The sequence below is a fragment of the Dendropsophus ebraccatus genome, chromosome 5, assembly GCF_027789765.1.
Source record: "Dendropsophus ebraccatus isolate aDenEbr1 chromosome 5, aDenEbr1.pat, whole genome shotgun sequence".
Lineage (NCBI taxonomy): Eukaryota > Metazoa > Chordata > Amphibia > Anura > Hylidae > Dendropsophus > Dendropsophus ebraccatus.
In genome coordinates this window covers 59323298-59347510 of record NC_091458.1, presented here as the reverse complement: position 1 = coordinate 59347510, position 24213 = coordinate 59323298, and the positions used below count along the sequence as shown (strand labels likewise).

General features: G+C 39.1%; 1 protein-coding gene across 9 annotated transcripts in view; it reads right to left on the bottom strand.

Moving 5' to 3' along the window:
• SCN8A (sodium voltage-gated channel alpha subunit 8) overlaps nt 1-24213 on the bottom strand; it is an 85230-nt gene that overhangs the window by 4156 nt on the left and 56861 nt on the right. For 5 of the 9 annotated variants that reach the window (XM_069970292.1, XM_069970289.1, XM_069970284.1 and 2 more), the window contains 10 exons: nt 22728-23084; nt 20483-20947; nt 18365-18482; nt 17266-17420; nt 15875-16048; nt 3003-3287; nt 2725-2778; nt 1403-1540; nt 454-558; nt 35-305 (listed from right to left, as the gene is read on the bottom strand). In XM_069970292.1, the coding sequence (XP_069826393.1) occupies nt 35-305; nt 454-558; nt 1403-1540; nt 2725-2778; nt 3003-3287; nt 15875-16048; nt 17266-17420; nt 18365-18482; nt 20483-20947; nt 22728-23084 (2122 nt within the window). Of the gene's footprint in view, nt 1-34; nt 306-453; nt 559-1402; nt 1541-2724; nt 2779-3002; nt 3288-11342; nt 11466-15874; nt 16049-17265; nt 17421-18364; nt 18483-20482; nt 20948-22727; nt 23085-24213 lie in introns of all 9 variants that reach the window. The other 4 variants (XM_069970293.1, XM_069970290.1, XM_069970287.1 and 1 more) reach the window with 1 other exon arrangement.

Sequence of the window (24213 nt, the reverse complement as noted above, 5' to 3'; positions counted from 1 at the left end):
GTGTTACATTAAAAAGTACAGGTATGTTACTTACCAACTATGGAAAGAATAACAACAACAAAGTCAAAAATGTTCCATCCGATGGTGAAGTAGTAATGCCGCAAGGCACACAGTTTCAAAACACACTCCGTGGTAAAAAAGCAAATAAAAACTAAATTAACCCAGTAGAGAACATTCTCTGTATATTTGCTCTGATAATCTGTTTCCACCATCATGGTTACCATGTTGAGACAGATGAGAATCATGATGATTATATCAAAAGCTTGTTGCGTGATCAAATCAAAGACAGCTCCTTGAATTCTATTCTGTTGGATGAAAAAAGCAAATAGTCAAGTATACAAGAGACAAGTAATTATTTAGATAAAATATTGTAGCGCATGACCATTGGATTATTAGAAATATTTTATTTTTAATGTGAACTACAACAAAGAGACCCATACGCAAGTGTCTTACCAATGGCCTAGGTATAGGCTTCTGTGGTTTCTTGGAGCCCAATTTTTTCATAGCATTGTAATATTTTTTCTGCTCCTCTGTCATGAAAATATCCTGACCTCCAAAGTGAGGGAGAGAACACAAAATTGGTTACAATCTGGAGGAGGTAGGTGGGTAAATAGGCTTTACGGTTGCCATATATGTTGCCCACATATATTATATCACTAATATATTATAGGCAATATACCCACCTACCTATCAACTATATAGCTACCGTAGGTATATATGTGGAGCAGATAGCTAGGTAGGTGAGTATATAGCCTATAATATATGTGGGCAACATATATTATCTAACTATTATAGGCTATATACCTATCTACCTCCTATCTACCACATATATACCCATCTACCCCACCTATATACCTAACACATAACTACCCACTTATAATGATCTAGCTATTATGTGCTATTTACCCACATAACTTCCACCTATATAACCACCCACCACATATACCGACACATGTATATATCTACCTACCCTACCCACTTATATACCCACCTACCTACCTCCTTCATAGGGACCTGTTTATGGTGGAACCTATACCCAACCCATGTAACTTCCAACTTTAAAGTTAGGGATACTATGGGGATATTATTACTGTTCTGGGCTCTGTAGGGGCTGGAAAAAAAATCAGGTGCCCAAGATGTTTGTTTGAGAGGTTCTATAGAGTATAGGTTAAAAGAAATCATCAGACCGGTAAGGGTGGTCCAGGGTAAGAAGTAGGGTGGCTGGGAAGGCGAGAGGGGTCACAAAGTTGGGGGGGGGGGTAGTTCACAGCTCTGCTCAGGACCCCATCATGCTGTGAAGACAGCCCTGGCAGACTGACAGACTGTATAAATGGGCCTGATATAAATAACTAGCACCTTATATTGTTGTACAAAAAAGCACCAATTAATCGGAAATACTTATCTTTTTCTTTTGTTGATTGAAGTTGTCAATAATGACACCAATAAATAAATTGAGGGTGAAAAACGAGCCAAAGATGATAAAAATGACAAAATAAATGTACATATAGATGTTGTCTTCATATATTGGCTGTTCTGTGACCTAAAATGTAAAATGATTAAATTATTACTAAAATGCAAAACCAAACGACACACATAATAAAATAAAAGAGAGAGACTATAACATATCACAATAAACACTAGTATATGAAGCATATAAACATGACAGAAGCCAGGGAGCTTTATAATCACGCCATTGCCTTTTTTTTTTGCTGGGCACATTGGCCCAGATATGCTTACTTAAACCGTCTAATTCTTAAACAATGTATCTTTAGACTTATGGTGCGTTTACACAGACAGATTTATCTGACAGATTTTTTAAGCCAAAACCAGGAACAGACTATAAACAGAGAACAGATCATAAAGGAAAGACTGAGATTTCTCCTCTTCTCAAATCCATTCCTGGCTTTGGCTTCCAAAATCTGTCAGATAAATCTGTCTGTGTAAACGCATCATAAGTTTAGGCTATTAGGTTGCTTAACGGAGTTATCCAGGATGAGGGGGAGCAAACATACTTTCTTGCATAAACAGCGTCATCCCTATCCCCAGGTTATGTGTGGTATTACAATAAAGTGTTATTCACTTCAATAGATCTGAGCTGCAAAACCCACACTCAAGCTGAGGACTAGATTGGTGCTGTTTCTCAAAGAAAGTGGGCATGTTTTCTGAGCCTTGATAACTCATTTAATCTGTCTCAATTTGCTAGTGCATACAATCAGTTGTTCACTGTTTAGGGTTCCAAACTGTGATGACGCTGACCAGTACAGAGCCAAAGGGCATGGTTTGGTAAAGAAATACAAGGGGAGGCCAGGGGATCTTATTATAAACACTGGTTAGGAAAAAACTTATAAACCTTAATAGATCATTCCACAATTAAAGAACCTTAGGCTGCATTCACACATCCGTAGCCGCGGACCTGCAGAAAGCAGTACAGAAGTGCATCCGTAGCTGTCCACAGAGCATGGACTCATTTATTGGTGAATAGTAATCTGTGCGGCAATTGTGGTCTAGGACTAGGGTCAACCAGCATTTTGCGGCATGGATCACGGCCTTGGCACACACTAGTAGCACCTATGGACATGTGATCAGAACCATATAATTGAATGGATCCATAATTTTTATGGATGTGTGAATGGAGCTTTAGAGTGGCCGAAGTGTAACCCTAGTGAACAGTGAAAATTAAAAAGGTCTAGGCTTCAATCACCAGTTACTGACAGTAATTCTTACCCTTCTGGAGTCCACAGCGGCATACATAATGTCCATCCACCCCTTAAATGTAGCCTAAGTAAAATAAAGACATTGTAAAATATGTAAGATACACACACATACAAGGAATTACATCAATTATGCTCCTGGGGAACAAGCTTAAAACTACAATGGATTACATTTATAAAATGACACATACAAAGGAGCAAAAATACAAGGCTGAAAAATACATGTAGCATTTTGCTAGTTCTAGTTATGGTGACACAAATATACAATAGAAACAAAACGATGGTGCTTACTACTTGAAGCAAGGCAAGGTATCCAGCCCCAACATTGTCAAAGTTGATTTTGACATTTTTCCATCTGACTTCTGTGTAGTTTTGGTTTATAAGATTCTCGCACTCTGTCTTGTTGTTTACGTCTTCTATTAAGAATCTGTCTTCTGCAGTCTCATTGTAACAGTAATAGTATTTGCCAGCAAACAAGTTGACCCCCATGATGCTGAAAATCAGCCAGAATATAAGGCAGACCAGCAGTACATTCATAATGGAAGGAATTGCACCAACCAAAGCATTGACTACAACCTGCATTGGAAGGAGATAAAAACATTGTAGTAAAACAATGTAATATTTTGGTAACATTTGATCTAGCATGGGAATGGTTAAATTAAAGGCCACCTACAGCTATAAACTAATTCAACACTAAGCCGAGCAGAATATAGTACATGGGGTAAATCTACTACCATGTAAATATTAGAATTAAATAGTTCTAGGCCATGGATGTACAAAAAGTTGTCAATTTTCAACTACTCAAGTAAGATAGTGTCACATTATTGTTGAAGAAAGCTGTGGTGGTTATGGCAAAGGAAAACCCAAAATCTGCCACTCAAATGATGATGATCACAGCTAAAATAGAATTACCTTGTGGCACTGTATGACATCTATGTGACTATATTAGCAGTGGCCTTTAGACGGACATTCCCAAATATTGGCATAACATTCAGTAAGACGCAGGGGTGGACAGTGTCCATAAAGAGCGCATTGGTGACTATGCATGTTATATATGCCTCAGGCAGCTGGCTGAGCATGCATGTAATGCAAGCTCAAGTTGTGAAAAGCCATATTCCCTCCTCTAAGGATTACACCAAAGTGTTTTAGAGAACATTTAACCATTGGTTATATCTTCCACTAAAATTTCTTACTTGCACACAAATATGTATTTAATAATAAATGCAGAGAGAAATAAGCCATAAAACACATAAGGAGACGTGTATCGTGCGTTTTTTTTTTTTTTTTTTTAGCTGGTGGTACTTTTTATGGGCTGCACAAAATTTTACACTTGTTGCGCAAAAAATATCATTAGGTTCAGCTTTGATGCTGTGGTTAATCATTTAGTTACATTGACATCTGCAGTACATGCTGTATGTTTTAAAGTATTTAAAAACTAAATCTCAATTGGTGTCAGTAAACAAGATGTCAACTGGATTCAACAGCATTTGGCAAAATTGTAAAATCACCTGGTGGCTTTAAGATATGTAACTCGTAAGCTACGTTCCCACATCTGGAGCATATGGGGGAAACCCAGCTGTCTTGTTAAATAGACAGCTGCTAATAATGATAATGACCATTATTAGCAGCTGTCCATGTTACAAGATGGCCGCTTTCCCTGATATGTTTCCCGAGGTGGAAACACAGCTATAAGCAGTAAAAGTAAAGCAATACATCAACCTAAAAGTTATGTAGAGCTACTCAACGTTTCTTACTGATTTTTATACATACAGTACATTACCTGTAAAATGATGTTCAAAGGTGAATCTACACTTTATGGAATTGCCCAATTCTAGTATTTTAAAACATTGCAAATTATCAAAAAATGTGGAATCACACATTCAAGGAAGCAAACCCGTGCCCCAATCAGTATGCTTACACCCCTATCCTATGACATCCCACTAGCACAATGCACCTTCCACCTTCATTGAAAAACATGACTAAGGGCCCTTTTACACGGAAAGATTATCTGACAGATTATCTGCCAAAGATTTGAAGCCAAAGCCAGGAATGGACTATAAACAGAGATCAGGTAATAAAGGAAAGCCTGAAATTTCTCCTCTTTTCAAATCCATTCCTGGTTTTGGCTTCAAATCTTTGGCAGATAATCTGTCAGATAATCTTTCCGTGTAAAAGGGCCCTAACACTAACATCAATAACTAAAGCAATGCATCAGGTAGAAGACATTTGATAGAAATGTCCGATTAGTAGCTATGTATATTTTATTGCATAGCTTCTATTATTCATATATGATGTTGGTGTGGCAGCTTTTTGTTACTGTGTCTGCCATTTGTGTTGCAATTTTTATAATTCCACTCTGCATTTAAAAGAAACCTTAGTTGATTGCCATTTATGCATTTTTATAATGTACAGACTCTAGTCATCTGTAGGGTGCCACCTCAAGAGGGAACATGGCTTTTATGTGACTTTTTGCATTGGCAGTTAGTATATTGCATGCATGTTTTATTGCATTAATATCACTTAAAACAAACTTAAAAAGACGTAGTAGTTCTTTCTGAGAGTAAAATGAAGCTGAGAACACAAAGAACTACTGAACATGTAATGATTAAAAGCTTGCACTTCACATGCTTTCTATCATTAAAAGTGCCCCTTCTTGTATAATCTACAAACTTGATACAAATACCATAAGGGTACATGGGTGGATGACAAGTTATGATGTTAACAAAAGCAGGTCTTTTAGATCACTTGCACATCTGAAAGTATTACATTTTAGCTTGCGTTACAGCAATTACTCAGTTACCTATCATTAAGAGGATAGGATGAGAATCTGGACCCTTCTGTTAAATGTCTATACAGTCATTTTTTTTACCAAACATGCCCTTAAAGGTTTAGTCTGGCCATTTTAAACTTTTGAACATAACAAACATCTTATTCTTACCTTTAGGCACTGCCCCAGTAGCCTCCTATGGGTCACTGGGTCCCCGTTAACAATCCCACCTCCACTTCCAAGACGGACTTATCACAGACAGGACAGGGCCGCAACCAATGAATGGCTGAGTGGGCTGTCACTGCTGAGACAAGTCCATCTTGGAAAAGCAGGTGAGATCATTCAGTCGGGACCCAGAGATACCTTAAGAGGAAACTGGGGGTGCAGTGGTTTTTTAAATTACCCCCTCTTCCTGTTTATCTGTAGATTCACTTGCACCATTTCATAATTACAGCAGAGCATGAAACTAAAGTAAATCAAAAAGAAGAAGGACCAGAAATATAGCCGTGTTAAGACAAGTATATACAGTATATGCTTCCCCATTGCAACCAATATTTCTCTGGTATTTTGGCAATAATTGTTTTGCCAATCCAAAAAGTAGCTAAACAATTTTTTTAACTGCAATGTATAATGCATAGTGACATCATGTTGCTTGACCATGTGAAGCAAGTGCTTCATATGATAACCAATTTCAGTAGTGTTATGGGTGAGGTGGCACTTCCACACCTGTGCGTCTGTGCGTATAAGCTATTTAATGGAGCAGCAAACACAAGCCCTCTGTTGATAGCTAAAGTGTACCTCTCAAATGCATCGTAATGCCACAATGCCCTCAATCTTAATGCCCAATGCTTCCCATATTGTAAAATACTATACATTTAACCTCTAGACGTGATGTCCACCCACTGTCCATCACAGAACACCCATACTGCTAGCTACACTACTCCCTATTACCAACTACAATGCCCGTACAGTCAGCAACAATACCCTAGCCTTACCTGTCTTTTACTGCAATGGTACAGTATATGGTGGCACTGACTATCTCATAATACACATTATTAGGACTAAGAGCAGGATGGCACTAAGATGAAGATATGATTGGAAAACATGGCACCAAAGAAATCTGTACAGAAAACTGCAGTCGCAAGTCATAGGTATAATAAGTCATCATGATCTCCTGGACCAGATGGGGAAAGCTGACAATTACAACCAGAGAAGCTGTTACCAGTAAACCACTGTTTTATTTTAACCTCTTTCACCCTGCACCATAAACGTGTGGCGCATCAGAAAGACAGCTAACATGAAGTCCCTCACATTAACGTATGCTGTAGGCTCAGAGACTGACTGCTTGCGATTGGCAACTGGAGCGGAGATACAGCAGAGATCCTGACACACCTGTAGATTAGACCTGCTAACTCTGATTCTCCCAGTTTAATCCCCTAGACGCCACAAAGAAGAAGAAAGATTCTGGCAGCATTTGTCTAGCTTAAAATAGTAGGTCATATCATTGACGTATCCAACACATTTTGACCTACACAGAGTCAACCACAACTGCATCATCAATATGGTTAAAAAAGTAGAAGGGTAATCCCCGTACAACCAATCAACCCTTCAGGAAGCGATCATGAAGTGCTGATGGTTGTTATGGAAGCCAAAGGCCAAATCATGGCTTCTGCGTCTGAAAGATATAGAAGCCTGTAAGAGCAAGCCACAGACAGAGTCTATCAGACTTTCTGCCTGTATGGAACTGACAGGTATAATACACTGGAGTGCACAAGTTCTGCAGTTTATTATATCACAGTCAAACAAACAATCACATCTTCCCTTAGAGGGCCAAGAAAAAGTGTTTTCAAAAGTTATAAAAAATAAAAAAAAATTTAAAAAGCGCCACATAAAGAAAAAGTTCCCTTTTTACTGTAATTTTTCTTATTATCACTAACATGTACTGCATTTAAAAGGACACTGAAAATAATCTTAAATTAAAATAATACAAAAAATTTATATAAAAAACATCCGTATAGTAGAAACAGAAGTGGCCCTGCTTTATTCCTAATAAAAGCCAATAGCAAATGCCAAACAAACAATAGGAGTTACAACTAGAGAAACATACTTATACTGTTCTCACTAGTCAATTTATGTATGAGTTCCAGTCCCAGACAGATGACTTGTCTGAAGACCAATAGTTATTATAGACAGCGAATGCTAAAGACATTCGCTATTAGCGCTCTGGAATCAAGGGCCCTTTAAAAATAAATAATTATAATAATAATAGACAGTCCTGTGAGTGGGACAAATAGAACACTATTGACCCACAATACTTTTCTCTATGCTCTGTAGTTTGAGCTCGCACCAAGAGAGAATTATAAAGAAAATTCTAGTTGTATAAGGGCCACTTACGATAGTCCCTAGGTAATACCAGGGCATCTACTGTGATATTATTCTTTTCCTATAAGGCTCTTAATAGAAATTATGAAATTATTTAAAAATCGAAAAGCTAATTTGCACTGGTCTTTTGGGGCCTTTTTTAGCACTCAAAATGCAATTTCAGTAACCTTTTCCATACTATATATGGCTATGTGCATCAAAATGACGGTCGTTTTTACTGGACATGCATCATTAACCGACAAACAACAACTGTTATTGTAGAACAACTATTATTCCTATAATCACGACCATTGTTTTAAAATAACGGGCATTAGTTACTGTTAGATGACAGCCGTCCAATAAAAATGGACAACATTTTACAGTGTGTGGATGTAGCCTATATGTGCTTTGCTTTATATTTTTATACAAAATAAATTAAGGACATTTTTTTAATAACTTCATAACTTTATTTTACTTAGATTTTTTGGCACCTTTTCGTGTGCTTTATAGTGTAATCATTGATCACTCATAAAATTCTTTGGTGCAGTTAGTATACCAAAGTAGTACTGCCTGTGGTTATGTTCACACAACCTCTTTTTGACATTTCATGGACTTTTTTTTTGGACGGCTGTCATTTTGGCTGCAAAACGAAACGACCGGAAAAAAAAAGCCAAAAACGAATGACATCAGTGCAAAGATTGTTCAGTGTACCAGCAACTAAATTTAAACCTGCTCAGGATAAACATATTTCTATAGTATAATAATAATAATAATAATAATAATAATAATAATAATAATAATAATAATAATAATGGAAATAATATAAGGGTGTACTAGATGGTTTAGGTGGTGTTTTTCTACCAACAACCTCTATGTTTTTATGTTCAGTTACCAAGGGAATAAAACTGTGAAACTCTGAAGTTTCCTGATAACAGTGAAGAGGAATAATGAAAGCATGGTTTGCATGTAATGTTTTGTTCAAATTATTAATGAAGTTCCATTAAGATAAATTAGCAATTTTTTTAATTCCTCTATTTAGGGGTATGTTCACACTGAGTAAATCAGGTGGAATCTCGCCTGACTCAGTGTCCTATAGCTCCTCCGCTGCCGCCACTCTCCGCTCAAAGATTTGACATGGGACACTGAGACAGGCGGGGTTCTGCCACGGATGTTTTTTTATTAATTGTTCAATGCAATTGCATTGAAGTCAATGGGAGGACGGATGTCCTATGCACACAATGCATTGAAAAACTGACGTTTTTGCCACAAACGTCAAAATAATGAAGATGAACATTTTCAGACGTTTTTTGAAAATAGTGGACATTTTTTATTAGTTGTTCACACACAGTTCTTCTATTGTCACCGTTCTTTCTTCATTTTTACTATTAAATTCAATGGATTTTCAATTAAGCCACAGCCAAAGGGCAATTAGTAACTAAAATAATGTGCAAACACCCGTCATTGCACTAAGGGGATGTCAGGCTTCGAAAAACGTCCATTATTTTAGACTCAAAATAACGAACGTCATTTTAAACGGAGCTGAAAAAAACGTTGTGTGAACATAGCCAAACACTGTTTACCTCCTGTTTAGGCTTCCCACATATTTGGAATAATATGTGTAAGAAAATTCAGCTGCTTGTAAGTATGACTTTTTATTACATATCCCTACTGTCAATTTGAAGTATTATTAACCCTACTCCATATTTGTTTTTCATGTCAAAATAATTGCCACAATTTGTTTGCCTGGTGCTGCTATAAGTATATTACCCATGGTTATGATTTGTGTAGTTATTTTAGTGTAGATTAGTAAAAGTTAATTTTTGGTCTGGTTTCTAACATGCGGTGATATCACTTTTTTTCAACCTGCAGAAGGCCACAAAGCTGCCTTCAGGAGGCTGGACCTGGATACAAGTAAGTATAGTTTGTTATAAAGCTTGATAACTAAAAAAAAATGTGTGTAAATTACAAACATGCTTTATTTCAGATTTCTCTTTTTTCGATTCCGAGTCTGAAAGACAGTGCTCATTTAAATGAGAGAAATGCTGCTTATCAAAGCTGTACTTTAATAAAAATACCTATCTATGATGATGATGATTATTATTATTATTATTAATAATATATTAATGCAATGTATGGATTGACGTGATACAATTGTGTCCACCCAGAAAATATAATGGTTAGCTCCAGAGAATAGAAAAAATTGCAGGAAATAAACCAAATACCAATTTTCCCTTTGGGAATAAACAAAAAAATATGCAGGGTATTAAATTAAACTCAAGAAGCAACTGAGCATCTAAATCCGTAAGAGGCACAAATACAACATTATAAACGTGAAATGGCTTACAACTCTTTTTTACTATATACAAGGATGGAATTTGCTCATTCTATATGAGCAAACTATTTTAAGGAGAAAAAAATTGATATGAATTAACATAAAAATTTTGACAATTTTCAGGAATGACACTTAGAAGCATAGAAGCAGATTTGAAATAAAAGAAAATAAAAGTTAATAAAAGGCTGTTTAATGGTGCAGCAGGCAGCCCCCTGACCTTACTTTTTGTGGGTGAATTGGAAGATCTAATGCACGATGACCATGCAGAAGCATCAGAAACCTTCAATGCAGTTTGGGTGTAAATTCACTTGTATAAGAATAAGCATAGCAGTGATTTTACTTATGGTGCATTGTTCGGGTCAGGTATTACCCATGCTACATTTAACAATGCCAAATGGTTACATTCTATATATCTAACTGTTAGACAAGTCGCAACCAACACTGGCATCTACACAATCCACTATGCAATGTCTATGACGATTATGACCATTTAGTACAAAAATTGGTTTGTTACTAAATAGCCTTAACTGAAATGTTTTTAATCATTCGATTGGTGATTGGTCTCCTACAACCACAGTAATAGCACAGGGCACCATAAAGCAGAGAGAGAAGTGGCAGGAAGTGAAAAAGCTTCGCTGTCAGACAAGCCTTCCAGTCTTCATAAGACTGGACTGAGAACAACAAGGTGCAGCAAGATGAATTAAACCAAAATGTGAAAATCTCTTTAATTAGATGATCAAATTATCTCTTCCATCTTAAACAAAGACAAGGTTCTTTAAATTTCTACAAATCTACACCCAGTTACCCAGATAATATACAAAAGAACTTATGAGGATGAGTTGCAAAGGGTTCAAATTCCTCTTCTTTGCACCTGGTGATTCTCCCTATAGAGATACAGCAGGGAAACCATCTGGGTGCTGGAGACAAGCCAGGCCACATGAGAACAGCCAATGTTACGATGTACTACGGATGATACAGTATGTCATTTCTGGCCAGTATCAATGTGATGAGGCAGCTGAATGCATCTCCCTTGTTTTAGCAGAGGGTGCAGGGAATAAGGAAGTCAGCAGCTGCATCATGAATTCGGAATTCAATCCAGTTTGATCAGTTCTAGCATGCTTAAAACTGCTCCGTACGCATGCAGAAGGATCAGCTGCTTTCAGCATCTTACCCTCATCCCTTCAAATCGTGACAAGGCTCTTAGGGGTCTCAAAGCTCTTAAGGTCCTAAGGGACTTAATGGCACCTAGTTCCGAGTAGCCCAGGGCATTAGCTACAAGGCTTACTAAAGATACCTACACAGAAACAGAAAAGCAAAGAGAGGTTCCAGACTGTTAGAATGAAAGCCTAACACTGATTGAACAGCCTGGATTCAAGACTGGTGGCCCCAGCTGTCTAAGTCACGGGACAGTAGCAACCTGGAAGGAAACATGGTTGAAAAGGTGTTAGCATGGGAAGGAGAAATCTATGAGAGTGAAGCAGGAACCACAAGGATAGACGACATAAAGGCCTGTTCAAGCTAACAGAGATCTTACCCTGGCCCATCACCGTCTCCTGGTTACAGCGGCTCCCATTAAATTAAGCCAGACAAATTAAAGGTACCTGTGAGAAAGAATACAAATAAACATATACAGGACAGGCCTCCTATAAAGATGTCAGTGGGAGGCTAAAGATGTGTGTTATGTAGCTAAACCTGGGTCATGCTAAGTCATAGTCTGGTATGCCTATATTACATTAGTGGGGATTATAGATGGGCATCTTTCATGAAGGACTTCACACACTTTGTTGTTCTTAAAAAACACAACATAAAGGAAAGTGAGCTGCTTGCTTCCAAACATGAAACTAGATAAAGAAATAGAGAAAGGTTTATTCTCTGTGTCTAAGATAGAAGGTCTGTCACCAAGTCTGTGTTGCAGTCTATTACTTTTTTGACTAAAGAGACTGGGTTGTTTCTTATTGGGTTCACACAGTGCATTCTCTGCAGAGTAAGACCTGTGGGACATAACAAATACAAAATACAAATAGTCCTGTAAAACTGGAATGGTTAGTTAATACAGTAGTTACAAACTAGACAGTACATTTTCAAAAATGTTTAATATCTTACTAAATACTTTGCTTTACTTGTTCTATTAATGTAATGTCATCTTAGCAGAGAGCGGGGCATAGTGTGAGCTCATATGACACGTCTCGGACAATGTCTCTGACATTTCAGTTATTAGTCAGGTGGGCGTGAACTTAATTTTAGTAATGGGAGTCCACATCAGATGATGGGTGTGATTATACAATCAGTGGGTGTCAATTAGGCACACACACCCCTTAGTGTAAACCATTTACACCTTGACTATATAATCATGCCCATCACCTGATATTCACTTTCATTATTAAAATAAAGTTTATGCCCACCTGACTAATAATTTAATTGTCAGACAAACTAGAAACCCACATATCTCAGGAACAAAAGGGAATATCAAGTAACTGTAGAAATGTTTGGGCACCCTTAGCTATTAACTGGTAGTATAAGCTCATTTTTTAGGATGAGGCTGGTCTTCTTTAAAGGTTTTTTAAGGAACTTTTATACTGATGGCCTAGTTCTGAGGTAAGGGTCTGGACCTAATAGCTCTTGTCTTAGCTCTAGCCTGGAAAAGGACGCTGGTTGACCTCAGGGAGATCAACCAAAACACCGCAGAGACACCATCACGTGTCTCAACGTCAGTGTATTCTAGAACATTGCCCCCTGGGAAATCGAATATGCAAAAGAACACTGCAGAGACACCATCACATGTCTCGACGTCAGTGAACTAGCCAGACCTTCCCTCCGGGAAGGAACAACCAAGCCAAAGCGTTCTCCAGTCAAGGAAACCACCTCAGCAAGGTATCCATCCACAGACAGCCGTTTCGGGGTTTTTGCCCCTCATCAGTGTGGAGTAGGTTTCTGGCTAGTGGGAGCAATGACTAGTAAGTGCATGCAAAAGGACGCTGGTTGACCTCAGGGAGATCAACCAAAACACCGCAGAGACACCATCACGTGTCTCAACGTCAGTGTATTCTAGAACATTGCCCCCTGGGAAATCGAATATGCAAAAGAACACTGCAGAGACACCATCACATGTCTCGACGTCAGTGAACTAGCCAGACCTTCCCTCCGGGAAGGAACAACCAAGCCAAAGCGTTCTCCAGTCAAGGAAACCACCTCAGCAAGGTATCCATCCACAGACAGCCGTTTCGGGGTTTTTGCCCCTCATCAGTGTGGAGTAGGTTTCTGGCTAGTGGGAGCAATGACTAGTAAGTGCATGCAAAAGGACGCTGGTTGACCTCAGGGAGATCAACCAAAACACCGCAGAGACACCATCACGTGTCTCAACGTCAGTGTATTCTAGAACATTGCCCCCTGGGAAATCGAATATGCAAAAGAACACTGCAGAGACACCATCACATGTCTCGACGTCAGTGAACTCGCCAGACCTTCCCTCCGGGAAGGAACAACCAAGCCAAAGCGTTCTCCAGTCAAGGAAACCACCTCAGCAAGGTATCCATCCACAGACAGCCGTTTCGGGGTTTTTGCCCCTCATCAGTGTGGAGTAGGTTTCTGGCTAGTGGGAGCAATGACTAGTAAGTGCATGCAAAAGGACGCTGGTTGACCTCAGGGAGATCAACCAAAACACCGCAGAGACACCATCACGTGTCTCAACGTCAGTGTATTCTAGAACATTGCCCCCTGGGAAATCGAATATGCAAAAGAACACTGCAGAGACACCATCACATGTCTCGACGTCAGTGAACTAGCCAGACCTTCCCTCCGGGAAGGAACAACCAAGCCAAAGCGTTCTCCAGTCAAGGAAACCACCTCAGCAAGGTATCCATCCACAGACAGCCGTTTCGGGGTTTTTGCCCCTCATCAGTGTGGAGTAGGTATCTGGCTAGTGGGAGCAATGACTAGTAAGTGCATGCAAAAGGACGCTGGTTGACCTCAGGGAGATCAACCAAAACACCGCAGAGACACCATCACGTGTCTCAACGTCAGTGTATTCTAGAACATTGCCCCCTGGGAAATCGAATATGCAAAAGAACACTGCAGAGACACCATCACATGTCTCGACGTCAGTGAACTAGCCAGACCTTCCCTCCGGGAAGGAACAACCAAGCCAAAGCGTTCTCCAGTCAAGGAAACCACCTCAGCAAGGTATCCATCCACAGACAGCCGTTTCGGGGTTTTTGCCCCTCATCAGTGTGGAGTAGGTACCTACTCCACACTGATGAGGGGCAAAAACCCCGAAACGGCTGTCTGTGGATGGATACCTTGCTGAGGTGGTTTCCTTGACTGGAGAACGCTTTGGCTTGGTTGTTCCTTCCCGGAGGGAAGGTCTGGCTAGTTCACTGACGTCGAGACATGTGATGGTGTCTCTGCAGTGTTCTTTTGCATATTAGCTCTAGCCTGGGACGTCTTTGTAAAGACCCCTGCCACAACCTATTCAACCTAGATGTAGCGGTGTCTGTCCACTCTATAGACTAAATGGATTGCTTATCTTCCCTGCCTGGCAAAACCTGACTGTTCTTTCAATAGTTGATTGTAAAGGCCCCCTTTTTAAGCATGTATCTTGTGGATGGGAAAGCACCTATAAATACTCTAAGCTACTGACACCTACTGAGAGGGTGATTTGATATTTGATATGTTATGGTAGGTAGCATTAGAGGGTTGTTCCACAACAGAAACAGGGTCATGTCCATTAGACATCTGTTGGAGTCCGGTAACTGAAACCCCACCAATCTAGAACGTCTAGAAGGTTTCTGTAACTGCTTTCTCGAAATATGTGGAGGTCTCTGCTGTGGGATGTCTACCAATCAAATGTTATATAAAGACCTATATACAGGACAAACCTATTTATCCACCATACGTCTTTCTTTTTAATCCTATTTTAAGTCCTATTCAAAGTAACATTTGATTATAGTGGAGCACTGTGCACAATGATATTTTCTTTTTAAAATTACTTTAAATATTCAATTTGATGTCTAAACACAGTACCTGTATGAAACAGACAATGTCTACTCTCCTAGCCACTCATTACTATTGCTCCAGGTGCTATGGAGACTCTGTATAGTTATGAGCAGCCTGGAGCATGGACAATGGCAGTTCTGTTCTGTACTTCAAACACCTGATTGTACCTATAAACAGCCCCTTCCTGAATGCATTCATCCTAATGCACCATCAATTTTGATGCACTTCCACTAGGGCCCTATTACACCAACAGATATCTGACAGATTATCCAACGGATTTTTGCAACCAAAGCCAGGAACAGACTATTAACAGGTCAGGTCGTAAAGGAAAGACTGGGATTTCTCCTCTTTTCAGATCCATTCCTTGCTTCGGTTGAAAAAACCTTTAAGATAATGTCAGATATCTGTTGGTGTAATAGGGCCTAACCCAATTTACTGCAAAGCACAAACCTGGGGCCTGGTTCTAACATCAGTAACACTTTTTTGTTCATTTATTCATATTAATATTCAGATAATTATACTTCATATTTCAATTGCTTAAAGCATAATCTTTGGTACCAAGGGCAAGTTGTGTAAGTTAACTTCTTAACGATTAATGATTCTAATACTTTAAACTAGAAAATGTCCTTTTTTCTGGAAATGTACAACTGAACAGACTAAGCTAAATGTTGAATACCCATTTTGGTAAAGCGAATAGGATATGATACATACATCAACAATAAGGAAGTCAAGCCAGCACCAGGCATTCGTGAAGAACTTGACAAATCCATAGGCCAGCCACTTCAGTAACATTTCCAGGATGAAAATGTAAGTGAAAACCTTATCTGCATACTCGAGAATTGTTCGAATGGTCTTACGTTGTTCTATGTAGATATCTTCAAAGGCCTGTCAATAAAAGCACATTGGATATGAGATTCTATTGTATGTAGATATTTATTGTTTCAGTAAACTGCATTCATCATTTCCATTAAGCTACATTATGTACAATAGGCAGAATGATCCGCTGTCCTCACATCTGGTCATGTTATTCCTTATCCATAGGATAGGGAATAACAAGGTGATCCCCTGGACTCCCACTAATCCCAGCACCAACACAGACACAATAGCCTGTAGTGAATGGAGCACTCAGCGTGCCTGCATGGCAAACGCGGACGGTGTTCTATTCATCCTTTATGGTCAAAGTTTATTTGTAGTTCATTATTATGGGGTCTACCATCTTTTAGTTATGTGCTTTATGGCAAGCCTCATGGACATAGACACGATAAACATTTTCAAACCCTTTTGTAATTGATACATTTCTGAGCATGCTGTGAAGGCCAAGTTGAGAGCAACAGCTATTGTGTGGACCTCTTTTTTCTATATACTGGTGTTACCTGTCACTGAACTCCTGTCTGTGTTTATAAGCAGGGCACTTAGTTTTAAGTCTAGTGGCCAAACTAAAAAATGCAGGATTTCAGCATTATTTTAAAATATGGATAGTAAAATGAAAAATTTAGGAAAGAAATCACCAATTTTTTTTTTTAAAAATATATGTTTTAACGACATGATTTAGTTAAACTAAAAAAAGAGAAAACCCCCATTATAATAAATACACTGTATCCCAACCTAAACCTATACAGCCAAAAATAACACAGAGAAAACAACCTAAATAATGTAAATTCATTATTTAGTTAAAAAAATAGGAGAATCCATGCAGATAAAAACAGAAGGGTACTGGGTGCTGGTCAAATGGCTGTATTGCCAATAAACGTTGTACAGTAGGTATAAACAAAAAGTAATAGACCAAAAGTAATCTAGCACCACCTACTGGGAAATGCCATAAGAAAGTATACAAGAGGTGTAGAATTTTTAGATAGATAGATATTTGCAAAAGTGATTCTTGTAAAAAAAGACTGTACACCCATGCAACTTAAAAGGCATACAGCTATTTATTTATATAAGGAAGCAAAGAGTAAACATGGCCTATCATCAGGAGAGGATATATCAATTACAAAATCGCCAACATCTCACTGGCCACCCGAACCCAACACACATTTAGAAGTGAACATGTAAAATCCTCTTCTAAGAATGCCAAAAAAGGTGAAAGCTAATATAAAACTTACCAAAGCCCCGGAGCTCAACAAGATCATGAAGATGATAAAGGTTTCAAACCAGTTGTGTTCCACTATAAGAAAACAGGTTTTCCGCAGGGTCCACCAACTCTTTGCCAACCCTTCTTCTACGCTGACTTGACAACACTTGAAACGTGCCACACAACCTGCACAAATTAAGCAAGCTCTTTTCTTAAATTCTCAAAGAGCGACAACCTTTAAAAATGTACAGTATGTGATATATTACTAGGCGAGCATGTTCTTTATGACACACAAATAATTGTTTACTCAAAACAAGTTTTTGGTAAAACTGCAATCTTACTGTTGGGAGCTAATTTAAAACTACCATATGAAACAATACAATGGATTCTATATTTAATTATAAAAAAAATAAAAATAATAATCACTGTCGCCCTCTTTTTTATTTTAGAAGGGTAGTTCCATTCCGCCCCCCCCCCCCCCCCCAAAAAAAAAACCAGACACAGAATATATACTTACCGATCGCCATTTGAATTTCCCCGTTATCTTTGGCCGCCGTCCTCAATTCCGGGTCCGGGTGTAGTGAATGGGAGAGGAAAAGGCTGCTGGTGCGCATGGACACCGGCAGTTTTTTCATTGGCTGGAGCGCATCACATGGCTTCCAGCAAGCTCAGCCAATCAAGCCATGTGATGCGCTCCAGCCAATAAAAAGGCTACAGGTGTGCATGTGCACCAGCAGCCTTTTCCCCTCCCATTCACTGTTGTGGAAGACAGCGAAGAGGAAGGAGACCAGGACTGCCCCCTGCTGTGACGGCATCGACCCAAGATGGCGCCCAGATGAAGAGGACGGGGTCGACAGTGTTTTGGTATGTATATATTTGGTATGGGAAACGTGGCCAGACAGCTTATTAACACACATTACAAAGTTATATAACTTTTTAATATGTGTTAATTAAGCAGAAAAAGAAAACCGCCGCACTACAACTTTATGCAATATAACACATACTCTTCTGCACTTTACCATGCTAGACCATATTCCAGTTATTTGCTTCTGTCAGTAAGCATAACACCATAAAAGTTTTTGTGTAAAGTAGCAACGACATGAAATACACATAAGAGTATCAGAACCCACCCTCTGTAAAGCAGTTATCTGGATCCAAGTATTCCTCAGGCTGTTCTACTGGAACTTCTTCTGCTTCTGGCTTGATGTCAATAGTGCTACCTTCTGAAGAACTGGTGTCATCAAGTTTCTGTGGAAGAAAATAAAAATGAGAAACTAGATAATGCTGATCGAGGCTGTAAAATATTATATTGATATATTCATATCTATAGAATGTCTAAACTATAATTTCTGCCATAGTTATTTATGGGATTTACTCTATAGCATCACTACTCTCATTTTTTTTTTTTTAATTGAGAAAAAAGACCTGTGTAGACTGTTCTACAAGTACACTGTCCAGAACAATACCTTCAAACCACTGACATCTTTTGCGTTTAAAGAGGCACAGTCACAATTTTTGTTTTTTAAAGAGAGGTTGTGTTTGCAATTTACATATAGACAAACTGTGGTCCAGTCAGTTCATTGTCTGACACAAACACGGAGGGCATACATACAAACCCTTTGCAGATGTTGTCCTTGGTGGGATTTGAACCCAGGACCCGAGTGCTGCAAGGCTACAGTGCTAACCACTGAGCCACTGTGCTGCCCATACAACCATACAATACGGGCACCCCCAGGACACGCAGCAGCCGTACACATGCACAGTGAAGACTTGTCCAGCTCCGTGGGCACTCAGGAATGTCTGTTAATCGATACCAATCCATGTCTGTGAGCACACAAAGTACTGGGACTTCCTGTATTTGGTCTATTTGTTCGAACAGAGAAAACACCAAATATTGGCATGGAGCATGGACCGCAGTTTGAAATAAAGGGAGACACCTAGTGGCCATATGTAAGTATATAGCAAAACTGCTTGTAATCACAACCCCTGTTAATTTCTTTTTTTTTTTTAAATTGTGTGCCTTTTTAACCCTTTAAGGGCCCAAGACATACATGTATGTCATGGGAGCCTATGACTTAAAGACCAATGATGTACCGATACGCTATTAAGTCCACAGGCTCTATGATGCAAGCTAAGGCAAGCTCAGGTTAGGCACCCTCCCAGTCAATGACAGGCAATAGTGTCATTTCTGTCTGTCAATAGTCATGTAAAAAGCCACCGATCACAGCATTTAAGCGTCAGTGATGACCGTGCATGGCTACGTGTGGCCGATGGCTAACAATAAGAAAAAAATGTATACATACCACTCCATGGTCCCCAGTCTTCTGCCCCTTGCTCATTTCCTGGAGCCACCGCTGTAGCTTCAGATCGAGTCTCTGAACTTACTGGCCGCACAACCAATCAATGGCCGTGGTTGAGTGGTCTGTCAGTTCAGAGACCCGCTCTGAAGTTCCAGGAAGCGTGCAGAGGGCAGAAGACTGGGGACCGTGGAGAGGTACGTATATAATTTAAAGGGCAAGGGCTGCATGGACATCGCTAGCAATGTCTGTGCAGGCCTTGCTAAACAATTTATGAGCCGTGTAATAGCCTGTGTAAAATAAAACATTATTATTCACATATATAAACCATGTAAACGAAAAGATTAGAAACGAGCCTGGATTGCTGTTTTTCTGTCACATTATCTATTAGAAAAATAAAAAATATTTAAAAAATACTAACAAATATGACACTTATAAAAAGTAGAGATTGTGGTACAAAAATACAATCCAAAAAGCCCCGTAGATTAAAAAATAAAAGCATTATGGCTCTTGGAAGGTCAAAAGAACAAAAAATTCAACCGCAAAAAGGTTTAAGGTAAAAATCAATTGTGTCCTTAAGAGTTTAAAGTTCTTTTTTGAGACTTTAATATAGATGGCCTACCATTAGGATGGGTAATAAATATCAGATCAGTGAGGGTCGGTCTGACTTCTGCCATCCCCATGATTAATCAACTGACATCACACATTTATCAGGCACAGAATTGTACAGCAATTGTTTACTTTTTACAGCTTCTCCAATGCCCTGTAATCTGTAAAGCCCATAATGTGGTCATACTGTATGTTGGCTTAAAAGCTACTTCAGCTTCATAGATTACAGGACATTGGAGATGCTGTAGAACAGAAAGTAAACTTTTATTTTTAATAAAGACCTGTGGTGTTTAGGTGTCCACATTTTTATCTTGAAGTAAAACAAAAAGGTAAACTACTCACATCTTTGCTTCCTTCTTCATCAGATACACTGCTAAAATCCTCTGTGTTTAGATTCTCGAAATCAGATTCTCCCACTGCGATTGGCACTTTCACTGTGAGGTTAGGGTTATTTATAAAAGACATGTGATCCTCATCTATAATATATTTCTCCATACTGCTTCCAATACCACTGGTAGTGCCATTGCCATTCTTCTGATACTCCATATCTCGATTGATATCCACCCCAGCATGATTTACTAAGCAATGCTTTTTTTCATACATGTCATCTAAAGGTTTTTCATCAGCACTCTTTTTCTTAAAGTGTGCTTGTATGAAGTTGTGAACTTTGAGTTTAATCCAAGCAATGCCTTTTTTAATGCGAATGACCGATATCTGAAGGTTGTTCATTTCTCCATCATCATCGGTGGCGGCCAGATTGTCGGCACTGAATGAGCTCAGTAACAAGGCAAGGAACAAATTCAGGACCTAGACGAAAAATAGAAGTAGTTTACTGCCAATATCAAAGCCAAATCCAATACAAACTGTCTTACATTAAATTAGACTACAAAGTTTATTAATAAGTAGTGGTATTAATCTTTCATATTTCTGAATAGTATGCAGAATTACATTTCTATTACATACAGGGGTTGGACAAACCAACTAGAACATATTTTTACATAGTCAAGCTGACCTCTCCTGATACACCTGCCATTGCTAATAACACCCCCTTTTTCAGCCATGTAGCTTAAATTGCTGTTAAAACATTATATTACTTTTGTTTGTTTTAGAGTCATGATATATCAAGCCCCTCAAAGGATAAAGATTGTTGCTGGGTTGATGGGTGTGTTGAAAGTTACAGTTTTATCTGCAGACAAAAGTAACTGTGGTCGAAAGTCAATGCACCATTCAATGCTTAATGCACCATTATCAGTGAACCATCTGGAGCATCTTAAATTAGAAGCAGAATCTTATGTTTTGGTCTTCCCCTGTTATAATACTAAAGATATAAGAATAAGGCCTGGTCTTCTTGGAGACTTTCTGTGACACAATAATTACTCGATACCGCTACTGAACACCTAACTGATATCTGGGTGTTACAAATCATCTGGCCAGCAGCATGTGTCCCACCAATGTCTGATACTATCAGTGATGACTGAACAGTGCGCCAGTGTGCAGGAACAATCATAAAAGTAATACCCAGTCTTCAATTTATTCATAGATTTCCATGGAGAATAAAAGGGGAACTGCACAATACAGATTCCTAAAGAAACATGCCCCAGTATTATTCAAAAACATAACATAAAGATGAAAAGTAATGGTTTAAATACTTTTACCGTTATTACTATGAATTACATGAGAGGAGAGTGAACACATCATCAATACTTATTATATATTCTGCCTGTGTTCTTCTTGTTTCTATTCTGTAACATGATGCAATTGAAGCAAAGGGGGAAGAGGGGATTTGTATGTGATGAATAAAATTTACAATGTGTGGGTCCTTTTACGAGGCCTGACATAAGGTCAAAGACCAGTGCCGATCAGCGCAAGTGGCGCTCACTTCCACCACTTGGCTCAATCAATCATGATGTCTTGCCGCCCAAACGATTGTTGGATTGTCTGCGGAGCCCATTAATGCCATCATAGTTGGCATCACATTTACATGGTACAGACAAATGGAGATGATTTTAATGGCTGCACAAAACGGGTTGACTAACTAGTTTTATTTTACCATTCGTTAGCTGACCGTTGGTTCTTTTACACAGGCTGATTATGGGCAATCGGTGTTCCTGCCAGCCAAAAAAATCGGCCGATGTAAAAGAGCTGTAAGCCACAGTCTCTGGGCCCACAAATATGTGTAGCCTTTTTTTTTTTCACCTTAAGTTTTTCTTCTTGATCTGATGTTACATTAAAATTGAATATATATGTGACTGTCATTACGCTACTTATGTGTCAGCTCTGCCTGTCAGCATGCTCGGAGGGATGATTGACAGGCAGAAAGGCCAGTAACGGACCTCTCTGACTGTCAATCGTCCCCTCGTCAATCATTCCCCTTGAATGCAGTGGCCAAGTATGTCCCTCAAACTATTTTATAATACTCAAATGGCCCTCAACCGGAAAAAGGTCCTCGTCCCCCCTCGTGTTAAATACTGACTCAGCATCTATTATTTATTCTGTATAAAAAGCAACACGTGCACATCTGAAAGTTCAAAAATGCAATAAACAATGTATTAATGGCAATGTATGTATGTTAAATGTATATACTAACCACTAAGTTGCCAATAACCATCACCATCATGAAGACAACCAGACACATGGCCTGTCCCGCAACCTCCATGCAGTCCCACATGGTTTCAATCCATTCTCCACACAACACTCGAAAAACAATAAGGAAAGAATGAAAAAAATCATTCATGTGCCAACGTGGTAGCACACAGTCTGGATTTATTTTGCAGACACAGTCCTTGTAACTTTTGCCAAATAACTGCATCCCCACCACAGCAAAAATGAAGACGATGATGGCCAACACTACAGTCAGGTTACCCAAGGCACCAACAGAGTTTCCAATGATCTTAATCAGCATGTTTAGCGTGGGCCAGGATTTGGCAAGCTTGAATACTCTCAGCTGTTGGGAAAACACAACAATCACTTTAATAAGTGAAGAATATGCATAACAAGCCTACGACACATATGAGAGAGTAAAATTTATTAATGGTTACATTTAGTCACATATTTCTTGTGCTGCAATAATCATTTGTATATTTAGATAATAGGAACGTGTAATGCCTTCTTATCTTTACTGGCATAGGCTATGTTCACACAACGTTTTTCCAGCCCTAATTAAAATGGTGTGCGTTATTTTGAGTCTAAAATAACGGACGTCATTTAGCTGTCTAGCCTTCCCTTAGTGCAATGGCGGCTGCTGGTTCATTATTCTAGTTTGGGGTTACTAATTGCCCTTTGGGTGCGGCTTAATTGAAAAAGAACAAAAGAAAAACAGTGTGAACAAATAATAAAAAAAACGTCCGCTGTTTGCAAAATACGTCCGAAAATAATGTTTATTATTTTGCCGTCTGTGGTAAAAAAGTCTGTTATTCAATACATTGTCTACATTGGATGTCTGTTTTTCCATAGACTTCAATGCATTGCCATTGCAGTCAGTTAAATCGGGTAATAACGGACTTTTTTTTTAATTCCAAAAGCGGACACCATTTCTCTATTTTTGACGTTATGTGAACATAGCCATAGATTCCTGATGAAAATCACGGGAACGCTCAACGTAGAGAGGTTGCAGCCCCCAGCACTCGTGTCAGAAAGTCCCCCCTCACGGGTACAGTATAAGGCTATGTTCCCACTTTGTATGACACCGACCGTTCAGTGACCCGGCCAGGTCACGGAACGGCCCGTGTCAGAAAAGATCATACTGCAGTACTGGCCGGTTGATTTTTACTACTGCTGAATTCAGGTCTGCCCGCATCCAAATTCCCTGCTGATCACAATACAGCGTGCTGCCGGAGCCGCACGATCCATTGTGTGAACTGACACTGTTTTCTGTGGCCGCTATTCAATGAATAGCGGCCGCAGAAAACTGACATTTCAGTTTCTTGCGGCGCCACTAGGGATCCTGGCTGGCGTGTATACTATGTACACTCCGGCCGGGATTCCTTAGAAGATTATTACGAAACTTACGCAGTGGGAACATGGCCTAAAAGAGTATATTACATGGTGGGACAGCTCTGTATAGTGCTGTGAAG